The sequence below is a fragment of the Mesoplodon mirus genome (assembly GCF_964341445.2).
Source record: "Mesoplodon mirus genome assembly, chromosome: 2".
In the NCBI taxonomy this organism is placed as follows: Eukaryota; Metazoa; Chordata; class Mammalia; order Artiodactyla; family Ziphiidae; genus Mesoplodon; species Mesoplodon mirus.
The window spans coordinates 204,615,441-204,642,000 of NC_138977.1; the positions used below are offsets into that span (position 1 = coordinate 204,615,441).

The 26,560-nt window shown below is 38.4% G+C and overlaps 1 protein-coding gene across 7 annotated transcripts in view; it reads right to left on the minus strand.

Annotated features, from left to right (window-relative positions):
- The window catches only part of NT5C2 (5'-nucleotidase, cytosolic II), a 106,374-nt gene that overhangs the window by 6,263 nt on the left and 73,551 nt on the right, over nt 1-26,560 (minus strand). For 4 of the 7 annotated variants that reach the window (XM_082644273.1, XM_082644274.1, XM_082644277.1 and 1 more), the window contains 9 exons: nt 13,238-13,355; nt 12,072-12,167; nt 11,718-11,741; nt 6,679-6,770; nt 6,453-6,510; nt 5,355-5,448; nt 4,428-4,481; nt 1,701-1,784; nt 641-682 (listed from right to left, as the gene is read on the minus strand). In XM_082644273.1, the coding sequence (XP_082500399.1) occupies nt 641-682; nt 1,701-1,784; nt 4,428-4,481; nt 5,355-5,448; nt 6,453-6,510; nt 6,679-6,770; nt 11,718-11,741; nt 12,072-12,167; nt 13,238-13,355 (662 nt within the window). Of the gene's footprint in view, nt 1-640; nt 683-1,700; nt 1,785-4,427; nt 4,482-5,354; nt 5,449-6,144; nt 6,309-6,452; nt 6,511-6,678; nt 6,771-11,717; nt 11,742-12,071; nt 12,168-13,237; nt 13,356-26,560 lie in introns of those variants that run through there. The other 3 variants (XM_082644275.1, XM_082644279.1, XM_082644278.1) reach the window with 3 other exon arrangements.

Here is a 26,560-nt window from a genome sequence, read left to right on the forward strand (position 1 = left end):
TCCTTTATTTGCCATACAAATGTAACAATTCTGTATAAAATTTCTTGGGCATAGAATTATTCTGATCTCATCCTACTAAATACCACATGAATTGCTCTTATTTCTGTCTACCAAGTTTTCAAACTGCTAGCAACTTTAAATTACACTAACTCCTGGCATTACTACTACTTTTTAAAAAATATTTATTTATTTACTTATGTATTTATTTATTTTTGGCTGCACTGGGTCTTCAGTGCTGTGCACAGGCTTTCTCTAGTTGCGGGAAGAGGGGGCTACTCTTTGCTGTGGTGCACGGGCTTCTCATTGCCGTGGCTTCTCTTGTTGCGGAGCACGGGCTCTAGGCACGCAGGCTTCAGTAGTTGTGGCACACGGGCTCTAGAGCGCAGGCTCAGTAGTTGTGGCACACGGGCTTAGCTGCTCCGCGGCATGTGGGATCTTCCCAGACCAGGGCTCGAACCTGTGTCCCCTGCATTGGCAGGCGGATTCTTAACCACTGTGCCACCAGGGAAGCCCGACATTACTTCTAATATTAATGAAGATTTCTGAATGGCTCCTGACCAATTCCTTACCCTCAACATTCCAGGATATTAAATGCATTCATTGTTACTAAAGCAACAGTCTATTAAGTTACATAGAGTACCTTGGGGCCATGTGGGAAATCAAACAGGTAAGTCATAATTTTCTGGAAAAAAAAATCCAACATAAGGTCCATATACTACTTCTGCAAGAGATATATGACACCTAAATAAATCACACACAAGCTTTTTATAAGACATGTCTTTTTCAATACAAGATTCATCACATTCTTGTTTCCTCTAAAGTTTATGAAATCATGGCAGTGGAAGCCAGAAATGAATGCTTCATCATAGCAAACAAACGCAAGCTGACATTCTCAGTAGAACACAGACTTCTAGATTTTTTTGTACAGATTCACATCCATATATTCCTATCCAGTTCTTCTAGTGGACTGGAACACATATTTGGAGGTAAGGGGTATCTGAGATAAGGGTGTAGAGATAACTAATGACTCACATGGAAATAATATACCTTGGCCCTCTTACTACTGTTCCTAGACCAACCAAGCCAACTTACTTGCTTACTCCAAATCACCAAATTTCTAAATCAACATTTTACATAAAGAGGATTGGGGAGTGCTGAGCTTCTTGCTAGTACTGGGAACTTGTAACTGTCTTAGCAAAAGTAACATGATAAGGAGTTAAATCATCTTTTCTATATGCTTTAATCATGGCAAAAAATTTTTTTAAGTTAAGAGGTAGTAAATTTTGATGGCTAAGAGTCAAAACACCTTAGCACCATCTATTTCTGTCTGGCTCCCAACAGCAGGGAGGGCACATATGTACACATGTGCCATAAGAAAGGGTGTAACTTCTCAAGTTTTAGAAATGAAGCACAAAGAGACAACAAAGACATTTTAATCAGCACAAATGTTTTAAATAACCCCTAAGAGAAAACCTTCAAGTAGCCAACTGTAATCAGGGAAAATAGTCAAAAGAAATATTTAGAAAAATTTGAGAACCACTCTGATGTATGCTATATATTTTTGCTTTTTTCATTCTGCTTTCAAAATGAAATGGCAATAAAATACCCTCACTTAATAAACTATCTTCCTCATTATAGTCACAGTTCTTTAGTCCAAAATAATTCCTTTGTATAAATAAATATGAATATTAAGCACTTACGTCTGTGTATTTATAGTCACTGTTGGTGGCAAGAAATACTTTCCCTACTTCCTTCATCCGGCTTAGAAGCAAAGGCAGTTTTCCCTGAAATATAATTATGATGATGAGCGAAACACTAAAACACACAGATATTCCTCCACTTATGTTGGGGTTATGTCCCAATAATACACCAAACATGACAGCTAGCCAAGCCTACCTTAAACGTGCTGAGAACATACTGGCCTACAGCTGGGCAAAATCATCGAACACAAAGCCTATTTTATAATAAAGTGGTTGAATATCTCATGTAATTTATTGAATACTGTACTGAAAATGAAAAGTAGAATGGATGTTATCAGTTGTCTACCCCTGTGATCGCATGGCTGACTGGGAGCTGTAGCTCACTGCTGCTGCCCAGCATCACGAGAGTATCGTAGGGCATATCACTAGCCTGGGAAAAGATCAAAATTCAAAATTCCACATACAGTTTCTACTGAATTTGTATTGCTTTCACACCATCGTAAAGTCAAAAACTCTTAAGTTGGGGACCATCTGTATATATTCATTTACACTGTGGAGTAGTTAAACACTGGACTTTTGTCCACTGAAATAGGAATAGGGGATGCCCTTTAAGGGATGGTTGGTTGGTTGGTTGGTTTCAGAATTTTGCATTTAGAAGACCACATTGTCACTATGCATGAATTAAGTATCATAGATGTAGTATATACATGGTGTATATATAATAGATTTATATATAAAATATATAAATGATTATATGCCTATTAAAAACATATCTCTAACTTCCTCATTATGTCTGCCTCAGGAACGAGTTTAAATTACCTCGTAATCTCTAAAAGTAAGTGAATTAAGTGTGTTAGAGATGCGGAGAAGCTGATTTTTAAACATCACCAGCTAAATACTCTATGGAGAGTATTAGATACGGCTTCACTGTCTATACTTTTATTTGATAAAATACCTTGCAGAAGTGACATGATGTGTCATGATGCAACCTAGAAGTGTCCAGACCCACCTGCAGATACATGAGGAAATTCTAACTCCTGATGTGACCAGAAAGAAAAACAGCCTTTCCTTCTCTCACAGTAAATAGCTTCCTTCACTTAAATCCTCCTGAACACCTCAGTGTTCTTTCTTGAAACAACAATCATGGGAGTGGGAGTGGACGGGAAATAGGAGGTACAAAGAATGAAAACAATAAGAAATCTTTACCAAAGAACTTTGAGAAAATAATTGCATTCTACTTTTACTCTGTAAGAAAAGGAAGAAGTATCTCATCTCAGTGCTGTGTGCGTGTGTACTTTTTATTTTGAAATAATTTCAGACTTACAGAAAAGTTGTGAAAATAGTACAGAGGGTTTCTATATATTCTTTATCCAGCTTCCCTTAATATTAACATCTTAACCCCAGTATAATGATCAAAACTGGGCTTCCCTGGTGGCGCAGTGGTTGAGAGTCTGCCTGCCGATGCAGGGGACACGGGTTTGTGCCCCGGTCTGGGAAGATCCCACATGCCGCGGAGCGGCTGGGCCCCTGAGCCATGGCCATTGAGCCTGAGCATCCGGAGCCTGTGCTCCGCAACGGGAGAGGCCACAACAGTGAGAGGCCCACATACCGCAAAAAAAAAAAAAAAAAAAAAAAAAAGGATCAAAACTAAGAAATTAACATTGGCACAATGCTTTTAACTAAACTACAGATATTTAAAAATTTTATTAGGTTTTCCACTAATGTCATTTTAAGTATTTTAAAGCTTTCCTCATTATTCTGTTTATAGGTTAAAGACAATTTAAATAATAGTCACCCATATGTACTTTTTTTTTTTTTTTTTTTTTGCGGTACGCGGGCCTCTCACTGTTGTGGCCTCTCCCATTGCGGAGCACAGGCTCCAGATGCGCAGGCTCAGCGGCCATGGCTCACGGGCCCAGCCGCTCCGCGGCATGTGGGATCCTCCCAGACCAGGGCACGAACCCGTGTCCCCTGCATCGGCAGGCAGACTCTCAACCACTGCGTCACCAGGGAAGCCCCATATGTACATTTTTTTTTTTTTTTTTTTTTTTTTTTCTGTACGCGGGCCTCTCACTGCTGTGGCCTCTCCCGTCGCGGAGCACAGGCTCCGGACACACAGGCTCCGCGGCCATGGCTCACGGGCCCAGCCGCTCCGCGGCACGTGGGATCCTCCGGGATCGGGGCACGAACCCGTGTCCCCTGCATCGGCAGGCGGACTCTCAACCACTGCGCCACCAGGGAAGCCCGATGTACATTTTTTAGATGATCTAGCGCTGTGGTTATGATTCAGGATACATTTAGGTGTGATTTTGGCTTTACTACTTATTAACTGTATGAACTTGGGCAAGTTGTTTAAGTCCCCAGTTTCTTCATCTATAAAGCAGAGGTAACAGTAAGTAACTCACAGTTCTATGGAAGATTAAATGGGATAATGAATGTAATCACTTAGCACAGTGATGTGCGCAAAGTAACCACTCTAGCTGCTGTTATTGTAATTAGAGCTAAAAGGACAAATGAAATACTGGGTCTTCTTGCCTAATAACAAACAAGAAAAACTAAAACCCATGCTCCGGCTGAAAACTCTTGGTGATTATACTCGGAGTGTGTTAAACTGCTACGACAGAAATATCTTCTCTTGTCCACTTCATTATAAATAAGCTTGTTATTAATTTCCCTAATAGGTAAAGGAAGCTATCATGCACATCTATTTTTCCCTTTATTACTTACATCTTTGACTACATACTTCTCAAGATTTTCAACTGTCTTTTCCTTAAGGGAACCCTAGAGAAAGAAAAAAGGAAGGAAGAAGAGAACAAAATCAATTTTTAAGTTTATTATAAAAACTGTGACTACTGTCAGTCTAAATGCATTTCTTAAGTATTTCCAGAAAAGTAGATAAACTAAACAAGGCCAGGATAAAGTGGCAGATGTGATGTGCTGCAACTCCACCTCCAAAATGTATTTAAAATATAAAACTATTTTTTTTTTTTTTTTTTTTTTTTTGTGCTGTACGCGGGCCTCTCACTGTCGCGGCCTCTCCCGTTGCGGAGCACAGGCTCCGGACGCACAGGCTCAGCGGCCATGGCTCACGGGCCCAGCCGCTCCGCGGCATATGGGATCCTCCCAGACCGGGGCACGAACCCGTATCCCCTGCATCGGCAGGCGGACTCTCAACCACTGCGCCACCAGGGAGGCCCAAAACTATTTTTATTTTAAACCAGAAATCAAAAGGCATTTTATATTTTATTCAGCACAATTTATAATAAATGTAAACATAATATTACTTAGTTAATGTTATTGGCCAAGTGGGAGGTATTTGGAAAAAACCAATGGACCATAGTCATCCTGAAAGGATATGGTAAGTATAATCCTAATGCTAAAATCTCTTCCAGTAAGTTTGGGAAATGCAAACTGAAATAAGATCTAGAAGCCAAGCACCACCACTGAGGAAAGACCGGCATTACCTCTGTAAGCAGGACAGCCAAAGACAAGGACAGAAGTATTCTAGACAGCTATCACCAGAGGCAGATCCCCCCACCCCCTTTTTTTTAAACAGATGAACAATTCTGCTCTATTTGCACTTGGAAAGTTAATGTCAGACCATAAAAGACACATGCCAGGCAGTGAGCAGGTGAAGCAGCAGCTCCTAGGTACCTTGTAATGAACCCAGTCAACTGCATCTCTTACATCCTGGAACATACTCCGGTAAGACATGAAGAGGTCCCCATCTTTAAATCCGGTTTCACAGCTACAGAAAGATAAAAAGAACATGACAGGGAATCCAAAATGAATATCAAGCATTGCCCAGGGGACCCAAAGGTTCCACTGTCACATAATAAAGGCCGTGTGGCTAATTTGGAAAATAATTACTCCCTAATGAAAACCCATTTTGACCACCAGAGATGACTACAGTGTTCAATGGAATACAATAACTGTGAACAGATACAAAGTGGTAGAAGAATATACTGAATGGAAGCTAAAAGGCCAGTTCCAAAAATATCAGGTCCTTTATCACTTTTAAGAAACAGGTTCCCATCAAAGAAACATTTAAAATTGGTAATTTAGGTTCTCTCCACCCTCACTTTTCTGACATTGTCTCTAGGTACTAAGGTATTGTCTATTTTCTGTTTATCTTAGTGACTTAGTGCTCCACCAAATTTAGTGCCTTGAAGTGGATAAGGCCTAAAGAGGATAAGGAGTTAGCAAACTCTGGCACATACGGCTGAACTTACAATTCTCCCTAGAAAGGAAAGGATAACTTTTTTAAGACTTAAGCAAAATTTTACTTCAGGGAGGATAAACAGTATTTACTACTTAATTAAATCTTGCTGGGCCTGGGAATGAAACTAAATTACCATCCCTGAATGGCTCCTGGGTAGCTGCTGTGAAATGAGTTGGGGGGTTTTAGTGCAATTCTGCTTGGACAGATAGTCATCACACAAACCTCCCACTCAGTTGTCACAATTAGCACCTCTGCTGGCCGTCTTCATTCCCAGGAGAAGCCAATCAGAAGTGGTCCCTTCCAAACATGGCTGCAGCACACTGGCAAGGAGAGGGCCGTGTGGGAGGTGAGGGCCTGCATGCAGCTGCTGGTGCTGTCCCATCTCTCAGGCTGGCAATGTGGCATCTCTCACTAGCACTAAATTCACTTCAGAAAAGCAGAAAAGACCTGCAGTGGCCAGTTCTCTAAAACCCTGTACATTAATTTTTTAAAAAATCAATTGGAAAAAGAAAATTATAGTATATACATACCTGGTATATCTGGGACAATTAGTAAAAAAATCTACTAGGCAGGCCAACAGGTAGGTCTCTGAAAAATGAAGAATAGATATTCATAAGCTAGAAGTGAGATAATGAAATTTGTTCCATTATGTCCTTGCGCAAAGACAAACGATCATGGAAAGAAGGGAAGGCATCAGTATATATAAGCATAGAATAAGCATAGAATATATAATATATAAGCATAGAATGAGTCTACCTGGTAGGTTGAACAGTGTGTTCAGAATGTAAAATCTTTCAGTGTCATCTCGCTGAATAAATTTATTTGGATACTGCTCTCTGGTTTCTGGTCTGAAAGAAAAAATTTTAAATTAACTGACATTCAAAAATAACATTATAACTGAGACATATTCATCATTCAAAAATGTATTCAGATATTTTGGTGGCTATGTGCAAGGCAGGGTTCCAAATAATACACATGGCAGGACTTCCCTGGTGGCGCAGTGGACAGGACTCCGTGCTCCCAATACAGGGTGCCTGGGTTCTATCCCTGGTCGGGGAACTAGATTCCACATGCACACTGCAACTAAGTAAGGGTTCGCATGCCACAACTAAGGAGCCCTGGAGCTGCAACTAAGGAGTCCCTGTGCTGCAACCAAGACCTGGCGCAACCAAAAAAATAAATAAGTAAATATTTAAAAAACCCCAAAAAACACACGGGTAGCTCTGAAAAGGAAGAAGCTTGGTTCCAGCCCCTAAAAAGTTCTCAGTCTGGTAAGGGAGGTGAGTCACATACACAGATAATTACAGCAAGGTAAAAAAATCACAACTACAAGCAAGGTGCGAAGAGCTATGAGAAAACCGAAGCAGGGGAGACCATTTCAACTTAAGGGGTAGAGAGAAGTGAATGTGGGAATGTGGAGAGGAAAATCTTGGAAGAATTCATGAAAATGGTAGCATATGAGCTGGCCCTTGAAAGCTAGACAGACGAATCCAGAAACTAGTCTGAGAAAAGGGAACAGAGAAAAATAAAGCTAGAAAGTCGAATTGAGGCAATTATGCTATCGTTTTTATACTTCATTCAGGGGCAACAGTACCACTGACAGTTTTGGGGTTTTTTGGCTGCGTTGGGTCTTTGTTGCCACCTGCAGGCTTTTCTCTAGTTGGCGCGAGCGGGGGCTACTCTTTGTTGCAGTGCGTGGGCTTCTCATTGTGGTGGCTTCTCTTGTTGCAGAGCACGGACTCCAGGCGCGCGGGCTTCAGTAGTTGTGGCACGCAGGCTCAGTAGTTGTGGCTCACGGGCTCTAGAGTGCAGGCTCAGTAGCTGTGGCGCATGGCGTAGCTGCTCCGCAGCATGTGGGATCTTCCTGGACCAGGGCTCAAACCCGTGTCCCCTGCACTGGTAGGCGATTCTTAACCACTGCGCCACCAGGGGAGTCCCCACCAACAGTTTTTAAGCAGAAGGATAAAACCATCAGAGCTGAACTGTAAAAATATTAAATTAGTAGGAGCTTTAGGATAAAACCGAGGAAGAAATGTGATGTGTTGCAAAAATGGCTACAAATTCTTCCTATCCTTTTGTAATGTGACTTTGCAGTTTTTCTTATTAAGAGGCTCAGTCTGTTTCTCCATCCTTGAATACAGGCTTGAATGGCAGCAAATGGGATCCAAGCAGAGACTTGGAAAACACTTGTGTATTGGGGCTTTCCTACTCTTGCTGCACTTGGAACTCTGAGACTGCTATGTGAATGAGAGTGAGATAACCTGCTGGAGGATAAAAGGTTACATGCAGAAATGAGGTGCCCCAGTCAACAGGCTGCCAACTGCCAGACATGTGAGTGAGGCCATTCTAGATCAGCTGAACAATCCCAGAATTGCCCAGCTGACTCTCAGAATTTTGAGCTAAATCAAATGGCCATTGTTTTAAGCCAGTAAGTTTTGAAGTACTTTATTATGCAGCAAAAACTAACTGACACAGAGACAGAGGCCTGGGAAATCAGTTAGGGGATTACTGTAGTAGTCCAGTTGAGAGCAGGAGGGGCATGTCCTAGAGTGGGTGCAAAGGAAATTAAAGAGAATTATTCAAGAGAGATTGCCAAGGTAAAATGAACAAGACGAGGTAACTTATCGGATGTGGTAGATGAGGAACCTAAGAGCCAAAGATGCTGCTGCTCACACTAAGGTGTCTCTGAGAGGGTGGTGGTACCATAAACAGAATCATGAAAACTAGATAAAAAGTAGATATAAGAGGAATTCTATTTTGGATATGTTAATCTAAAAGTAAACATTTTTACAGGCAATTAGAAACAAAGGTCAAGAACTTAAAATAGAGATTCAAACTTGAGAGATAGCTGGGATCATCTCTGCACAGGTAATAAATGAAGTCAGGAAGACTATTAGAGCAGAAGAGGCCACTTAAGAGTGCAGAGAAAGAAGAGCAGACTGAGACTAGATCCACGGAGGATATTCAGAGTTTAAAAGAAAATGCCAGTGAAAATAACAGAAGTTAGAGATGCATGAGAACCTTGAAGAGTGAAATAAAACACTGCAACAAGAGGAAGGGGATAGTATTAATAGTATAAAAATATTACAGAGAGTATATATAAGGGTGGGATAGGGAGGGTGGGAGGGAGACGCAAGAGGGAGGAGATATGGGGGTATATGTATATGTATAGCTGATTCACTTTGTTATAAAGCAGAAACTAACACACCATTGTAAAGCAATTATACTCCAATAAAGATGTTTAAAATATATACATATTACAGAGAAACAAAAAGGGAGAAAAACTAAAATATAAAAATGCACAGTCCTCACAGTAAAATATGAAGATTAACTATTTTGAAAAAAGGACACCAAATTTAAAGTTCATACTCAGAATAACTTGGGTAAATTCCTGCTTGTGTTTGTTAACTACAAATGGCATAAACTCTAGTTAGGGATATAAAATCACATTAGCTCCCTGTCTTAGTCACCCTTCTGAAATAAGTGTTCCCAATAAAGAATAACTATGGAATAGCATATCTTCTAGCCTTCCAAGATTTTCTATAATGAAAATTAAGGCAGAAGGGAACAGTAACGATACGCTTTCCTCAGTCAGGTTTAGTAAGATGACATTTTCATCATTAAAGAATAATTCCTTTACCTAAATATAGTTATTTATTAGGCAATTAGAACCCAAACAGACTTATAAATACAGTTAGTGATTACATTTTGTTTACTATATTTGTTTTTTTGGGTTGTTTTTGTTCTTTCTTAAATTTTATTTTTGGCTGCGTTGGGTCTTCGTTGCTGCACACGGGCTTTCTCTAGTTGCAGCGAGTGGGGGCTACTCCTCGTTGCAGTGCGTGGGCTTCTCATTGCAGTGGCTTCTCGTTGCAGAGCACGGGCTCTAGGCACGCGGGCTTCAGTAGTTGTGGCTCGCGGGCTCTAGAGCGCAGGCTCAGTAGTTGTGGTGCACAGGCTTAGTTACTCCGTGGCATGTGGGATCTTCCTGGACCAGGGCTTGAACCCATGTCCCCTGGATTGGCAGGCGGATTCTTAACCACTGCGCCACCGGGGAAGCCCCTACTATATTTGTTTTACTTTTTGTTTTTTTAAACGTTTGGCCGCGCCTCACGGCTTGCAGGACCTTAAGTTCCCCGACCAGGGATCGAACCTGCACCCTTGGCAGTGAAAGTACGGAGTCCTAACCACTGGACCACCAGGGAATTCCCTACATTTTGTTTAAATTAAGTGTCAAGTCATGCTAGTATACATTTAAAAAAAAATTAATTCATGGGGAGGTAATGTATCATAAAGGAAGGGATGCTAGACTTGGAGTTGGGAAGAAGACGGTTATACTACAGTACTGTTAACTATCTGTGACCCACAGAATAAAGACTTGATCTTAATATTATCCTAGTCTAAAGCTTTAAAAGCCTTTACCATTGTCTGAAAAGAGGCTCCAACTCAATTGGCAAGGCATATAAGGGGATGCTTGCTGGAGCCCTAATTTTCCTTCCAACCTTGTCCACCACTATACTTCAATAATTATCTTCCTTTCCCTCCACCTTCATTCTGTCCTTCTCCATGGACTTTTTTTTTTTTTATTTAACTCTAAAGACTGTACAGTGCCAAGTACTGTTTGAATGAGTCTGCATTTAATCATAAATGACTTATTTCTGAAACAATATTAAATGTATTTCCAAAGGAGCTATTTGGAAACTTTATTGGCTTATTTGCGGGGGAAGAAAGGAGGTCTATAGATCTTGAGTAAGTAAATCTAATTGTAGTACTAATATATAGAATTTCTTCTCTTCCTTTTCTTCTCTGACTACACCCCTACCCAGTAACACAAAAGTCCATTTCAGACGTTCATAAATAGAACCTTGGTTCATCACCATTGGGATTCTGAATTGTAGTGAAAATATCTATACATAAAATAGCTTGGGTTTTTAGTACTATTTGCAGTCACTTCACATTCTAAATCCTGCCTTTTGATATTCATGAACTTGAACAGACCCCTCACGAGAGGAACAGTGAAAGGAAGATAGATATAACCACTGGCCTAACCAGATGTGTCAAGGTAGGGTGTTCACTTCATACTGTTCTCACTATGTACACTTGAAAATTGTTTAGCCTGTGTAACGCCAGCTGGAGTCTTGTAACATATGATTCAATTCCAAATAGGGCATTGCTGTGACCTCAGATTTAAAGGAAACTCTGGTACAGTTTCTGTTAGTTTGTGTCTCTTATCACAAAATGTACTTACCAAAAAGACACTGTCTCTTTAACAACTTCATTGTAGACTGTGGTTTTTACTACTTTGCTATTGAAAATAAATAACAGACTGACACTTAACCCATTTTGATTTTAAGAGTTGCTGTGATCCTAATACAGTGTCAGTAGTAAATTATGTAATATAACAGTAGAGAAAATATATACTGTAATTGTAAAGCCACAATTATAGAAACTGTCATATTGTGGCACTGTGATTTTTAAAGAAAAAATTGAGATGTTTCACAAAAAAAACACTAGATACTAAATTTTATCTGCTGTTTATTACTGGGGTGAAAAGTCCAAATTAGTAAGAATAGTGGAAATATTCTAATTATGAAAATAAAACGTATCCTTATTTGTTTTAAATAGTGTCACTCTGTATTCATTTTTAACCACATGTTTTAAAATTTTTTAACCACATGATCAAATACCTGAAGGTACTCATTGTAATATAAAAAATAATGTTATTAGTTGTTAAAAATCTCAGTCATTTACATTGCTGTAGTTTCAAATTTTTCAAAGCACTTTTACATACATACCTCTTCTGAGCAGCTACCTGAGAACTGTATTACAAAGGAGAAAATAAAAATCTTAGAATTTCAAATAAGTCAAAGCCACTACAGTTCTTTTTGGGCAAGTTTCAAGATTAGCTTTGTCGTATGCTATATAATTAGAAGGCACTAATTTAAACAAAATGTAACTGCTAACTATATTTATAAGTCAGTTTGGGTCCTCACTGCCTAATAAATAATTTTTAAGTATCCTTATGTAAAGGAATTGATCTTTAATGATGAGGGAATAGGAAAATATATTGTACTTGGGGAGACAATATCATCTTCATATTGTTTGACTACAGAAACACGAGAAAGAGGTTAAAGGTTCTTTGAACTCACCCCCTTATGAAGTTAAATCCATGTGCACAGACCAAGAGGTTTCCATAGGCATCAACTTTCAAAAGATTTCCGTATAGTGTATCAAAGACAAGTCCCCTATGTAAAAATGAAGACATCACCAATCATGCAAAGTAATAAAGGCAATAATCTAATGGAGTATTTACTCCATCACCACAAACCAACCCTCACCTTATTCAGGTTTTATGGCAGCTCAAGTATGTCCCCAAACAATATAACTCTAGAGGCTAAAGTGAGTGAATAAAGTCTTAAAAACGAATCTCAGAACAACTAACAAATATTTACTCTGTCCAGATAAATAATCACAACTGTTTTATGTGAGAAATAAGAGCTTAATCAAACAAGGTATAAACAATAGTTCCTCTTAATACAGCTGGTTCTATCCTAAAACAGAGTCTCTCTTAATTTCCTTGGACAACTGAGCTGCCTTATATTTCCCTCTGTTACATGTTGTATATGGGACATATATGATGGCATCTCAAAATAAGCATCATCTTTCTTTTTTTTTAAAAGAGTTTTTTGGTGTGGACCAATTTTAAAGTCTTCTATTGAATTTGTTAAAATATTGCTTCTGTTTTATGTTTTGTTTTTTTGGCCATGAGGCATGTGGTATCTTAGCTCCCCGACCAGGGATCGAACCCACACCCCCTGCATTGGAAGGCGAAGTTCCAACCACTGGACCGCCAGGGAAGTCCCAGCATCATCTTTCTTAATGTCAAATCTTTCTTATCAAATCTAGGAATGCAAACTGCCAAGAAGCCTCCTGATTACCAAGTTAAATATATTAGCAAAACATGTAACCACTCTCCAATAGCATAAGAGAAGAACATCTGCGATTACTGCCCATCAATTTTAATAATCGCTCTTCTTTCTCATAAATGGATCTTCTTTAATAACAATAAACTAAGTTCAAAGTTCAAGTCAGGAACACAAAATATATGGTGTACATGAAAGGTTTCATGGTCATTTCAGAATCAACACCAACCAAAAACAAACAAAAAACACAAAAAAACCCCAAAGAATCTTTTGATGCTTTGTTGGTTTTTTGTTTGCCTGGGGGAAGTTTTTTGGTTGAGGATGCATTTGGAATTATTAATTTGGGGGACAGAAGGAGGAGTCTTAATCCAAAAATAATCCTGAAATATTACCTGGTAGGGAATGTAGAATCATATGCAAAGCTGAGCAGCTCCTGAGGATAGCCAATAGAAACTAATCTCTCCACGGTAAGCTCAAAGCCAAGGGACTCATACTCCGGGGACTTGTACACTGCACAAAGAGGAGGTTCTCATTAAAAGAATAGCCACTTAAAATAGAAGGCAAATGAGCGAATTTCTACTTTCCCAATTCCTCTCTCCTCCTAAATCTGCCATTTTTCTTCGTTTCCTTCAAACTCCATGTTTTGTACCGCCCTGAGTAATCACAGAACTCAACTGTCAGTCTGTGGAAATAGGTCATATTATAGTAGGAGGAGCAGCAACAAGATGAATTATCAGGCATTTCAGAAGAGTTCCTTCATTCTTAGGAAACCTAATCCCCAAATTACTTCCTCTTTATTCTTTCATGCCCACAATCTAAAGGCAGGCGGGATAATGTAATATGCCCAGCTGTGATATTAACCATGAGAATATAATTAATATAAAACTAGATAGGTCTATGTATGTTGAAGTCCTCACTGTTGTGCATAATTGGCGTAGGAATCCTTCAAAATTAGTTGTTGTTTTTTTCTTTTTTTTAAAAGAGCAGTCTATTTTTAGAATTCCTATCTGGCTTAGTAGTTACTTTAAACTCCTTCTCCAATCAGCATGACTCCATTTGTTAGGATTTACTTGTTTTCTTTATCAGCCCTGACAATGTCATAGCCATCAAAATTGCATTTTGCAAATTATTAGTGCTAAAACAACCATAAGAAGACATGTCTGAGATAGGAAAATCTGGATATGAATTGGGAATTAGACATTGAAGAATTATAACTCATTTTATTAGATCTGATAATGGAAGAATGAGTACGTGCAAGTATATATATAAAATATATATACCTCCTTATCTGCCGAAGAAGAATAATGAGTTTTTTACAGGTGAAATAAAATGGATTTTGGAATATGGGGCTTTCTCTCTAATATTATATGTCTGAAGTTTTCTATAACGAAAAATCTTTTCAGAATCATTATTGCAGTTTAGTATAAAGAAAATGTTGCTCCTTTAAACAGGTTTCTTCCAAATGAAAGATGTAGGTAGGCAACCATCCATCAGTCTCTAGGGTGGGTAAGCCATATTAAAAATAAAAATAAAAAGACCTGCAATCTTGCTAAATGCCAAATGAGGATTAAAAAACACCCCTAAACATACTATTCTTTTGTCTCATAATAATTAAACTATTATTATTATTATAGTTCTACCTATAATTAACATATATAGCCTATGGCTCAAACTGATTCTTCATTGCAATTAGTCTGCCTATCCAAGTTAGTGCTAATGTTTTAATGAGTATGATTCAACTTTCCCTTTCCAAAAACAATCCTTTAGAATATTTCTGGAAATACGTAAAAGAAAACAGCAATAGTGGTTTCCTCCACAGAAGGGAACTGAGTGACTAAGAGATAGGGGAAGGAAGAAGACTTTCATGTACCTTCTTCTGTACCTTTAAAACTTGTTAACATATTAACGTATTATCTATTCTTTCTAATTAAATTGAAATTAAAAAAAAACAAGGTGAGATTTTAAAATCCTTTAATAAACATTTGTCATATTTATAAGCCTCAAAATTTTAAGGTCCTTTAGGAGATGCTTAAGTCTCATCTCACCAGAACAATGCCAAAAGAAGGTGTCATTTCGTCTGTGGTCTCAGGGGTAATAATAATTTAAGGCTAATGCTAACCCTGGCTAACATTTTCAAAACTGGCTATATTTTTCTCCTCCCCTCAATTCCAGCCCCATTCTCACCCATCCCTGCCCACAAAATTTTTTGAATCCTCAAGTGTGGAATTCTTAAATTTGAATGATGTACACTGTGGTAAAGGAAGTGCTATATATTCATACATGCTAACAGAATAAGAGCTGGTGTATTATCTGGTATCCATTGATGTCAATTTGAATTATTTTGAGAGTATAAAAGAATATCTCACCCCACCCCGTGCTTCCACCTCAATTGAAAGTGAATTTCATTTTTTTTTTTTTTTTTTTTTTCTTTTTGCGGTATGCGGGCCTCTCACTGTTGTGGCCTCTCCCGTTGCGGAGCACAGGCTCCGGACGCGCCGGCCCAGCGGCCGTGGCTCACGGGCCCAGCTGCTCCGCGGCATATGGGATCCTCCCAGACCGGGGCACGAACCCGTATCCCCTGCATCGGCAGGCGGACTCTCAACCACTGCGCCACCAGGGAGGCCCGTGAATTTCATTTTAACAAAATTTTCATAAAACAAAAATTACTTCTCAGTCCTAACAAAGCCCCACTTACGTCCAACAATATTTAATGGAACAAAATTCCAGTATAGCTCAGTAATTTGGATAATCCATTGACATTCATTCTCATAGGATTTGGCCCATATAAAATGTTTTCAATTATTAATTTTTCAGAAAGATAATTTGCTGGATATGCCTTAAGAATGGGAGACAGAAACAAAACTTAAACACCCTCCACCCAGGCTCACCCCTAAATGAATAATTTTCCCTAGTTAGGGAAGTGATGGAGTAATAGTGATTAAAATCTATTTCTATGAGGCAATTCAGATTGAAACCCAAATCAATTTATTCAGAATTTTTGGTGAAAAAAAATGTGTGAGGGCAGAGATCTCAATTCCCCATTTTGCCACCATAAAGAATAGAATAACAGAAAATAAAACACTATACTCTTGTCACATTGTGTTTATTCCAAGGCAGGACTTCCAAGTGTTCAACTGAGATGACTTTCTAGAAATTCCACCTACAGAAATAAATACTTTAAATTTCCTTTCTCTCAATGAGTTTAGCGTGCTTCCAAAAAATACAGTGTATTTTCCCCATTTGCTAACTTGAAGTTACACAGCATGTAGAAACATCAGCTGAAGCCAGAATTTTGGTCTCCCTGAGTCTCATCCAAAGCTTTTTGTGGTGGCATATAGTGCCACTGTTAAAAATGAATTTCTAGATTAAGTAGTCCGTCAACATTTAAGCTTGGGTGTTGAAATACACTACTCTCCCTCCAATTTCTTTCAACTAGTCCAAAAGAAACTGCTCTAATCACAGGTGGGAATGGATTTAGCAAAGAGAGTCCAAGTTCCACTCTGACAACACTATCTATTTCACTAAGCTCTATATTAATCAGTAAGACCTACAAGGTATTGACATTTTCTCATAAGCTTCCTGGATAATCATTTCAGTAACACGAACTCCCAGGTCATTAAATCAGCTGCTAGAGAACTGTACAGTACAACCAGGGCTGGAGAAGCAGAATTGCAGCTACACAGAGCATGAATCTAGATGTCCCTTGGGAATAATCACAATTTGTTCTGACCTGGTGGTAAAAATGACAATTCCTGAACCCTACAAAGTACCATCATGCCTTAAATAAATAGATAGATAGATAGATAGCAAAATTTCTTTTTTAATCAACCAGGCCCTTCAAAGTCAGCCTGGACATCTGTGCAGAATCATATATATCACCTCAGACTAGAGCTCTATATGCCCTCCACAGCTGCAAAGGCTCTAATTTCAATTTGTCTGGCAAAACTGGCAAGTAAATGATGCAGAGCTTCAAACTCAGTTCTCACAACTGACTTTCCAAAACACTGCCAATAGCTTCAAGAGTCAACACAGCCTCACACATTCACTGCTTATTTCTTTTTCAAGAAGGTTCTCAGGCCTATTCTAATTTACCCAATATCCAAAGACAAAGGAAGAGGTTATTTTAAGGGCCAGAGTCCAAAAAAGAAGACTGCTTCAGGCACCAGGGCAGCACACTGTGTTCTCAGGTTACGTAACCAGACTATAAAGAGAACAACCAAAGCTTTGAAAGCTGAAGCTACTGAGAGCATTTAAAGATATTCTTTACTTCCTAATCCGCGAGGGAAAAACAGTTCTTCAAAAAATATCAACTGCGTGTTGTGGAGGTGAAAGTTGTGCACTGTTTTGAGTAGATTTTGTTCATACAAGATAGAATCTGGATTAGTGGAGACAGTCCCTTTAGGTGAGCTGAAAACTTTCTGCAGGGGAGTCTGGAATTCTCATGCACTTTTTACCTTTGCCACCAAGACACACTGTGTAGTAGTTTATATTAGACAAAGGAAGGGCAAACCTCTACAGAGGTTCCAGCCTAGCAGAATGCTGCTGCCAAAATGAGAACTCACATGAGGCAGATGCAGATGCAGAGTGTGTCACTCCAGTCTTGAAGGAGTTACACTGGCACTCCTGTTAAAAAACAAAACAAAGCAACAAAACAAAACAAAAACAAAAACTGGTTTTAAAACTGTTGTGATGGGCTGGAACAGAGAGATACCATTTGGAAATTGGTATTAATAGGAGTTACTGCCTCCTATTTAGAAGCCTCTGACCATCACTTAAATTCATCTAATTAGCCATAACAAAACAAGGGTATTGAAGATAATCTTAAGTATTATACATTATTTAACTTTTCCGGTACCCTGAGCCTGGAATACAAGCCAAGTCTGATCCTGAAATGTTAAGTCAAAAGACAAACAGAAAAATAAATTTCTTTTGTCTTAGTTTATTTTTTCTAGCACATTTCAGGTTTATACGATAGAAACTGAATGCAACTGGTAAACAGCATTTAAAATTGAACTATAGTAAGTGAAACAGACTAATAAAGGATGCAAGAATAAACCTGAGCAGTCTCATCTTGCTTTTAAGTACCCATTTAAACTAAGTCTACCTGTACCTATCTACCTACTTTTCTACCCTTCTAACACCTAATTTTGTATTCTTGATAAAGATAAAAACCAATGTCACCCTACTAAAAACCTAACCAGATGTCTAAATATGAAATAGAGGGTAAAAATTTTATTTTGATTCTGTGAGTGTATATTTGCCCTCAGTAAATGGAGTCATACTACTCTACTTTCATAAAGTTAAAGAAACTACCTAGTCTAGTAAGATAACTGACTTGAAGACGCATAAATCCTTTCAAGATATTGATACTTTTTTTTTTTTTTTTTTTTTTTTTGCAGTATGCAGGCCTCTCACTGTTGTGGCCTCTCCCGTTGCGGAGCACAGGCTCCGGACGCGCAGGCTCAGCGGCCATGGCTCACGGGCCCAGCCGCTCTGCGGCACGTGGGATCCTCCCGGACCGGGGCACGAACTCGTGTCCTCTGCATCGGCAGGCGGACTCTCAACCACTGCGCCACCAGGGAAGCCCAAAATATTGATACTTTTGAGATATGAATTATGTTTAACTTTATAGGGAGTCATTTTTCCTCGAGACATTTAGGTTTTTGAAAACGTACCCTTAGATTTCTCCAACTTCTGGATTTTTTGTGAAAGGGAGATGGTACTAAATGGAAGAGCAAAAATGACTAAATACAATGTTGAAAATTTCTAAAAACATTACAACTAGGAGAAACCAGCACTACCAACCACACTATGAAAAGCAAACATCCAACCCAACCACTCAAGAAGTTATTCGTTTTATTCTATGAATGCGATCAACATCAATGTTCTCTAGTTATTTAGGCTAAGTGATCTTAGCTCTCTGAGACTGTAACTAGCAAAGATAATAATTCACATTTTCATTAAGGAAACTTTAAATTAAATCTTTCCATTCCCATATAAACAGACACCAGAGGACTTTTTCTACTTTTCACAACTATTTGAAAACCCCAACACAATATCACAGACATAGTCAAAAATTTTCTCTCTAACCTAAGAGATCATAAATGATCTAAAAAGAGGTATTGAAAAATTCTAAAAACTACCTCAATTTTAATTTATCTAAAATACAAAAAGCTAGATACCATTCAACATTTTCAGTAATATAAAATAAAACCAACTCCCACATAGCTAGACATGTAAATAAGTAAACAAGTAGAGTCTGAAAGACTGCCAGTCTCAATTTATTGCAAAACCAAAATTAAACGGTAATTAAAAGATTTGTTTTAAAAATTACCAAGAGTATTAAAAGAATGTTTATTTTAAAATAAAATGAAAAAAATTACCTAACTCAAAATTTTCCCTCTGAGAACCTGTATGCTTACTAGGAATGTGTATTTCAGCTATTGTTTTCAACTTAAAATGCGGAAAACTGAAAATTATTGAAATTAACTTTAAAAATCCTCTTTAACCAAAGAAGCTGCTTGTAATTAAAAAAAAGAAAGAAATAGCTAGTATATAATTTTCCCCCCAAATAAGAACAGATCATCACACTCAAATGCCTGTACTAAAGTTAGAATAATGTAACAGACATTTGGATGCCTACTGTGTACAGGTACTAGATGCTAAGAACAGAAAACAAAATAACTCATGGTCTTTGGCCTGAAGGAGCTTGTAGTGTGCTACAGGGATATAAAATTAGATATTTATAATAAATTTTAGAAGATCCACAATACAATGTGACTAAGGAGGTACAGAGGGACAGAAACGGGGCCAATTAACCCAGCCCAGGAAGTCTTCTTACAAAACATGTTTGGGACTTACCTGGTGGAGCAGTGGTTAAGAATCCGCCGGCCAATGGAGGGGACATGGGTTCAAGCCCTGGTCCGGGAAGATCCCACATGCCGTGGAACAACTGAGCCCATGTGCCACAACTACTGAGCCTGCGTTCTAGAGCCCGTGAGCCACAACTACTGAGCCCGAGTGCCACAACTACTGAAGCCTGCACGCCTAGAGCCCGTGCTCTGCAACGGGAAGCCAATGCAATGAGAAGCCCGCGCACTGCAATGAAGAGTAGCCCCTGCTCGCCGCAACTAGAGAAAGCCCTCGTGCAGCAACAAAGACCCAACACAGCCAAAAACAAAATAAATAAATAAGTCTATTTAAAAAAAATATATATATATATGTATCATTTACTCAGGCTTATATGGATAATTCATTTTTATAACCAGCATCTCAAGGTACTATAAGGTTTACCAAACTTTCTGAAACTCAGATTCAGGTAATATGTTCCAAACACCTCTATCAGGGTCAGGCAAGTTAATTAATGTGAGAAATGGTCTAAGTGTTGGTACATGTCTTGGCCTAAAGGGGGAAGTAGCTGTCAGATGTAGCTGACTCCCTGGTGGGAATGAGAGCCAATTGTTGCCATTTATGTGATAACAACCAGCCCAGATTTTCATACTTGGAATCTCCCAACTTTTAACTACTGACTCAATTAAAAAAACCAACAAACTCTATTTGAGCCAAACGACGGGTCTGTGGTCTGAGGTGTGCCCATGGCCGACTGGTGTGCAACCTCTAGTGTATACTTTAGATTAGATACTTCCACATAAGTTCTCCATCTAACTGAAATGGTTTGACTGTCCTCTTCAAAGAGCCTTTTTTTTTTTTTTGCTGTGCCGCACAGCTTATGGGATCTTATTGATACTTCCCTGACCAGGGATCGAACCCAGGCCCTCAGCAGTAAGAGCACGGAGTCCTAACCACTGGACTGCCAGGGAATTCCCCTCCTCAAAAAGTTTTAAAGAAATAGAATTTAAGTACTTAATGAATTGGAAATCCAGGTGGAAAAATTCATTCTTCAACAACCACAGATTATCCTAGATAATGTTGTTGTTCTATTCATCTCAAGGAAAAATTGAGGGGGTGGATAAAAAACATTTAGGAAATAAAGGAACCGTTACGTAGTCACTTAATTTGGTCCCCTACCATAATGCTGTAACAATTATGCCATAACAATTGTAATTATCTGAATCTTTCATATGACTGTGAAAGCAAACAAATGTTCCCAATGATTTAAAGAATCACAATCACCTCATGATCTGCCTAGGTAACCGACTATTAGAGTTCCCTGACCCAGCAGGTTTTATCCATTATGTTTAACCTAAATCTTCCCTACACAGCTTAACTCTATTATCATTTGTCTTGTTCTCAGTGGCCATTATCCCCATGATAAAGCAAACATTCAGAGAATGTGTAAGCAGAAAAGAAATAATGAATCAAAGATAGCTATTATGGGGCTTCCCTGGTGGCACAGTGGTTGAGAGTCCACCTGCCGATGCAGGGGACACGGGCTCGTGCCCCGGTCTGGGAAGATCTCACATGCCGTGGAGCGGCTGGGCCCGTGAGCCATGGCTGCTGAGCCTGCGTGTCCGGAGCCTGTGCTCCGCAACGGGGGAGGCCACAACAGGGAGAGGCCCACGTACCGCAAAAAAAAAAAAAAAAAAAAAAGATAGCTATTATGTTAGGACTATTTTGAAAACAAGTTTATCCATGTTGAAAATGGCATGGGATGTTAAAACAAAAAAGATTCATTTTAGTAATTTTACTGATGCAACTAATATTACATGACATTTAATCACACAAAAAATCTGGCTTACATTTGAATGATTTTATGCCTGGCAATGGAAAACAAAGACCATAATAAACACTGGTAATGAATTATTTCTATCACTCACTGTATAATATGGAGGACATGGAATTGGGTTTTATTAAGAAATCATTTAAATTTCCTAATGATCTAGGAACAAACCATATATTACTGCAATTCAGAGGATGAATCTAAAATTAGTGAAAACTACTGGGATACAGAAATGACATAAAGGAAATCAAAGCTTAGAAACTAAGTGTAGATAAATAAATAAATAGGCTGCCTAAAAGTAATGTATAAACCTAACACAGGTAATATATAATATAAATATATATGTAAAAATAACAGCCTTGAGAGTATTTATCTCAACTAATACAAAGAACTTTAATCCACAAGAAGATAATACACTGGAGTGTTATTTCTTTTTTAATTCTTCCCTAACATACAGAGACCACTTCAAAAGTATGCTCGGCTGGGGAAATCGTATTTCATTTCTTGAGGGAGGTAGTGTAAGAAATTCTTAAGTTTAAGGAAAAGCAGTAAGAGGAGGTAAAATAAAGATTATATTCTCAAATGGAAATGAAAAGACTAAAAAAACACCTTTAAATTTAAGCACCCTTTTAAAAATAAAATCACTTTGTTGGTATTTGGTCAGTTTTCCCCACCTGATTTTTAAATTTAACTTTATTAAGGATATTTTTTAATCATACACAAAAGTAGATAGAATATTAAATGAGCTACACTTTAAACCCATTAACAATTATCACTATTTTGGATTCTTGTTTCCTCTATCCTTGCTAATTTATTCTTTCCCAATTGAGTAATTTTATCAGATGAAAAAGTTTTTAAACTGATCTATAACAGAATATTTAAATAGCACACAAGTATCATATATATGCACCTACAGAATTATTTCATAACCTAGATCAGGTGATCCTTTAATTAAACTGCTTAAAAATCCTTCCCATTTAGAGGCCAATGTAATACCAGAACAGTCTTTTTATCAGCAATAAGTTATAATAAAAGCCTTCTAAATTAAGGATTGCTCAGAAATATTTTAACTATACTATGGCTATCAATTTTATAGTCTTGATGAGAAAACCAGTTCTACCAAAAGCACTGAGCTTTTGGTATGATAGTACTGGCTTAGTACTACCATGCATTAAAACTCTTAGGAGGGACTTCCCTGGTGGCCCAGTGGTTAAGAATCTGCCTGCCAATGGAGGGGACATGGGTTTGATCCCTGATCTGGGAAGATCCCACATGCCGCAGAGCAACTAAGCCTGTGCACCACAACTACTGAGCCTGCGCTCTAGAGCCCATAAGCCAAGACTACTGAGCCGGCTGCCACAACTACTGAAGCCCGCGCTCCTAGAGCCCGTGCTCCACAACAAGAGAAGCCACCGCAATGAGAAGCCCATGCACCAAAACAAAGAGAAGCCCAGCTCGCTGCAATTAGAGAAAGCCTGCGGCCCTCCCCGCAACCAAAAAAAAAAAAAAAAAAAAAAACCTCTTAGGAAATCAGAGTTAACACATAGGCTGATATGTTGGGCTAAAGAAAATAGAAGTGTAAACATGTGAGAAAATTTTTATATTAGGGATGCCATCAAAAATAGCTCAGTTAAAAAAAGGATAGCTTTGTTCAGTTAAAGAAACAAACTAATAAAGAAGTATTTCTACCTAAGGATCAATGAATCTATTCCTAAGTAAGTTCTCTCTAAAAGACAACTACCCCCAAACAACAGAAAAATAAATCAAAAACCTCCAAAACAAAACAATCCTGAAGTGAAAACAATCAAACTGTATTATGCCTTTTATTTTTTCCCCACCCTCTCCCCAAATAACACCTTTTAAAAGCAAATGTAATAAAATTTACCATCCAAGTGAGCCTTCTCCCATTCAAAATAATCACTCCCAAGGCAATATATATTGATACTTATTCCAGTAATGCAATCATTACTTAAAACATATCTGAAATTCTTCTTTCAAAATTACTTTCAGAGTCAACAGCACATTGTTCTAGATATAGATCCTCCCTGGAGGCATATTTTCATCAACAGATGATGAATTTAATTTAAGGTGTGGGGGGCAGTTATTGAGAGCAACCAGCGACTAAGAGGGGAATTTGAGAAGGGTTAAAAAACAGGTGTGGGGCTTCCCTGGTGGCGCAGTGGTTGAGAGTCCACCTGCTGATGCAGGGGACACGGGTTCATGCCCCGGTCTGGGAAGATCCCATGTGCCGCAGAGCGGCTAGGCCCGTGAGCCATGGCCGCTGAGCCTGCACGTCCGGAGCCTGTGCTCCGCAACGGGAGAGGCCACAGCAGTGAGAGGCCCGCATACCACACACACAAAAAAAAACAACAAAAAACAGGTGCGACTACTTGAAGTGATGAAGTAGGTTTTCTTGTGGGTTTATAAACTGGCTGTGGAAACGATTCCAAAGGAATTCCTAAAATTCTAAGAAATGACAGAGGTATTGCAGTAAGTTTTCCCTAATAAGGTGACTTTATGAAGGATAATATCTATTTGGCAGCATATTTTCTTATGGGCTTTCTTTTATAAAATTACTCTTTTGACCCATTTTATATGTGTTTAATTTTGCAAGGCATCTCAAATCTCTTTTGAGGATTTACATAAAAGTAAACTTTATTGCTTTATAGGTAGCAAACCTTCCAGCTATGTAAACCCATTCAACCATAGGCCTGTGAAGTTCAGCTTATTCTAACTGGATCCTTGATACAAATCACTGATTGGACTCTAATACTAAATTATCACTTTTCATCTTCACAATTCTCTTTTTTGGGTTGAGTCCTCATAATATATTCTAATTAGATTTTTATTTTGCTTAGTTTTATGAGGCTGTTTTCCAATTTACTTTTATTGATAATTTTATCAACCACCATCCTTGTTTTTTTCTTTTATGGAAAGGGATCATCTCTTTTTGAAAAGGTTTCCCCCCCTTTTATCTGTTACCCTAGTTTCTCTGTTCACTCAGCTTATTTTCCTATTCTACTGTTTCAGAAAAACAAGAAACAAAAAACCCGTTCAAAAGTTCTTTTAAGAAAAAAGATCACTAAGGGGGGATAATGAATGTATTTCACTTACTGAACTACACCTATTTTTATATTCCTTTAATCTTCAACTGTGAACATTTAGATCCATTCACAAACTGATAAACCCCTCAAGAATAAGTCAGAGGACACACAGGTTGATAACTTTCACTGACTTGAACGCGATCATTCACTAACACAAAAACCTCCGGCACATAGACAATCTGTTTGGAGGGCTGTGGAGTACGGTAATGTGCAAGTTCTACATTTTCCAAGTTATGAGAAGGATGCTCTGACTACTATCTCATGACCTAGGACAATGAGAATTTCTCTGGCCTTTTTGATTATCTTCCTTTTGGTTATCTTCCTTGGTTTGTACAAAAAACTTTTCAGGAAATGCATTCCTTTAAGAGACCCTGTTTTCACATTAAGAACTTCAAACAGATCCATCCAGTTTATACACTATCCACAGTAAGTTAAATTCAGCTGATGTTCCATATTAATTTAATTCATCACTATTGCAAGGAGTTCATCTTTCTATAAGGAGAGATGTTGAAGCAGAGACATAAAAGTTTACATTGTCATGTTTCATTTTTTTAAAAAGTGTTCTTGGGACTTCCCTGGTGGCGCAGTGTTTGGGAATCCGCCTGCCAATGCAGGGGACACGGGTTTGAGCCCTGGTCTGGGAAGATCCCACATGCCATGGAGCAACTAAGCCCGTGCGCCACAACTACTGAGCCTGCACTCTAGAGCCCGCGAGCCACAACTACTGAGCCCTCGTGCCACAACTACTGAAGCCCGCGCACCTAGAGCCCGTGCTCCGCAACAAGAGAAGCAGCCACCTCAGTGAGAAGCCCACGCACCACAACGAAGAGTAGCCCCTGCTCACCGCAACTAGAAAAAGCCCGTGTGCAGCAATGAAGACCCAACGCAGCCAAAATTAAATAAATAAAATTAAAAATAATAATAATAAAGAAATAAAAATAAGTGTTCTCTCTGCATATATGGTCAAATGATTTTTGACAAGAATGTCTTGTCTATTCACCAAGGAAAGAGCAATCTTTTCGACGGTGTTGAGAAAACTAGATGTCCACATGTGAAAGAATGAAGTTAGACCCTTACCTTGTAACCACACACAAAAATTAACTCAAAATGGATCAAAGATCTAAATACTAAGAGCTAAAAACATAAAACATTTAGAACATTTTTATTATATTGGATTTACCAATATAATGAAATATTTCATTACATTTCAATGTATTTCATTATATTTCATTACGTTGGATTTGGCAATGACCTCTTGGATGTGAAATCAGCAAAAGCACAGGCAACAGAAGAAAAAATAGACAAATTAGACCATCAAAATTAAAAACTTTTCTGCTTCAAAAGACACCATCAAGAGAGTGAAAAAACAACACACAGAATGAGAGACAATATTTGTAAATCATATACCTGAAAAGGGATTAACATCTATAATATTTAAAGAGCTCCTGCAACTCAACAACTACAACAAACAAACAACCCATTTAAAAACTGAAAAAGGACTTTAAATAGATATTTCTCCAAATAAGATATACAAATGGCTAATAAGCACATGAAAGATGCTCAACATCACCAGCCACTAGGGAAATGTAAATCAAAAACCACGATGAGATACCACTTCACACCCATTAGGAAGACTATTATCAAAACAAAAACAACAACAAAAACCTGAAAATAACAAGTGTTGGCCAGGATGTGGAGAAATCGGAACCCTCTTGCATGGCTGATAGGACTGTAAAATGGTGCAGCCACTGTGGAAAACAGTGTGGCAGTCCCTCAAAAAGTTAAATATAGAATTACCATGTGATCCAGCAATTCCATTCCAGGGTATAGACCTAGAAAAACTGAAAGCAAGGACTTAAGCAGACACTTGTACACCAATGTTCATAGCAGCATTAGTCACAGTGGCCAAAAGGGGGAAGCATCCAAAGTAT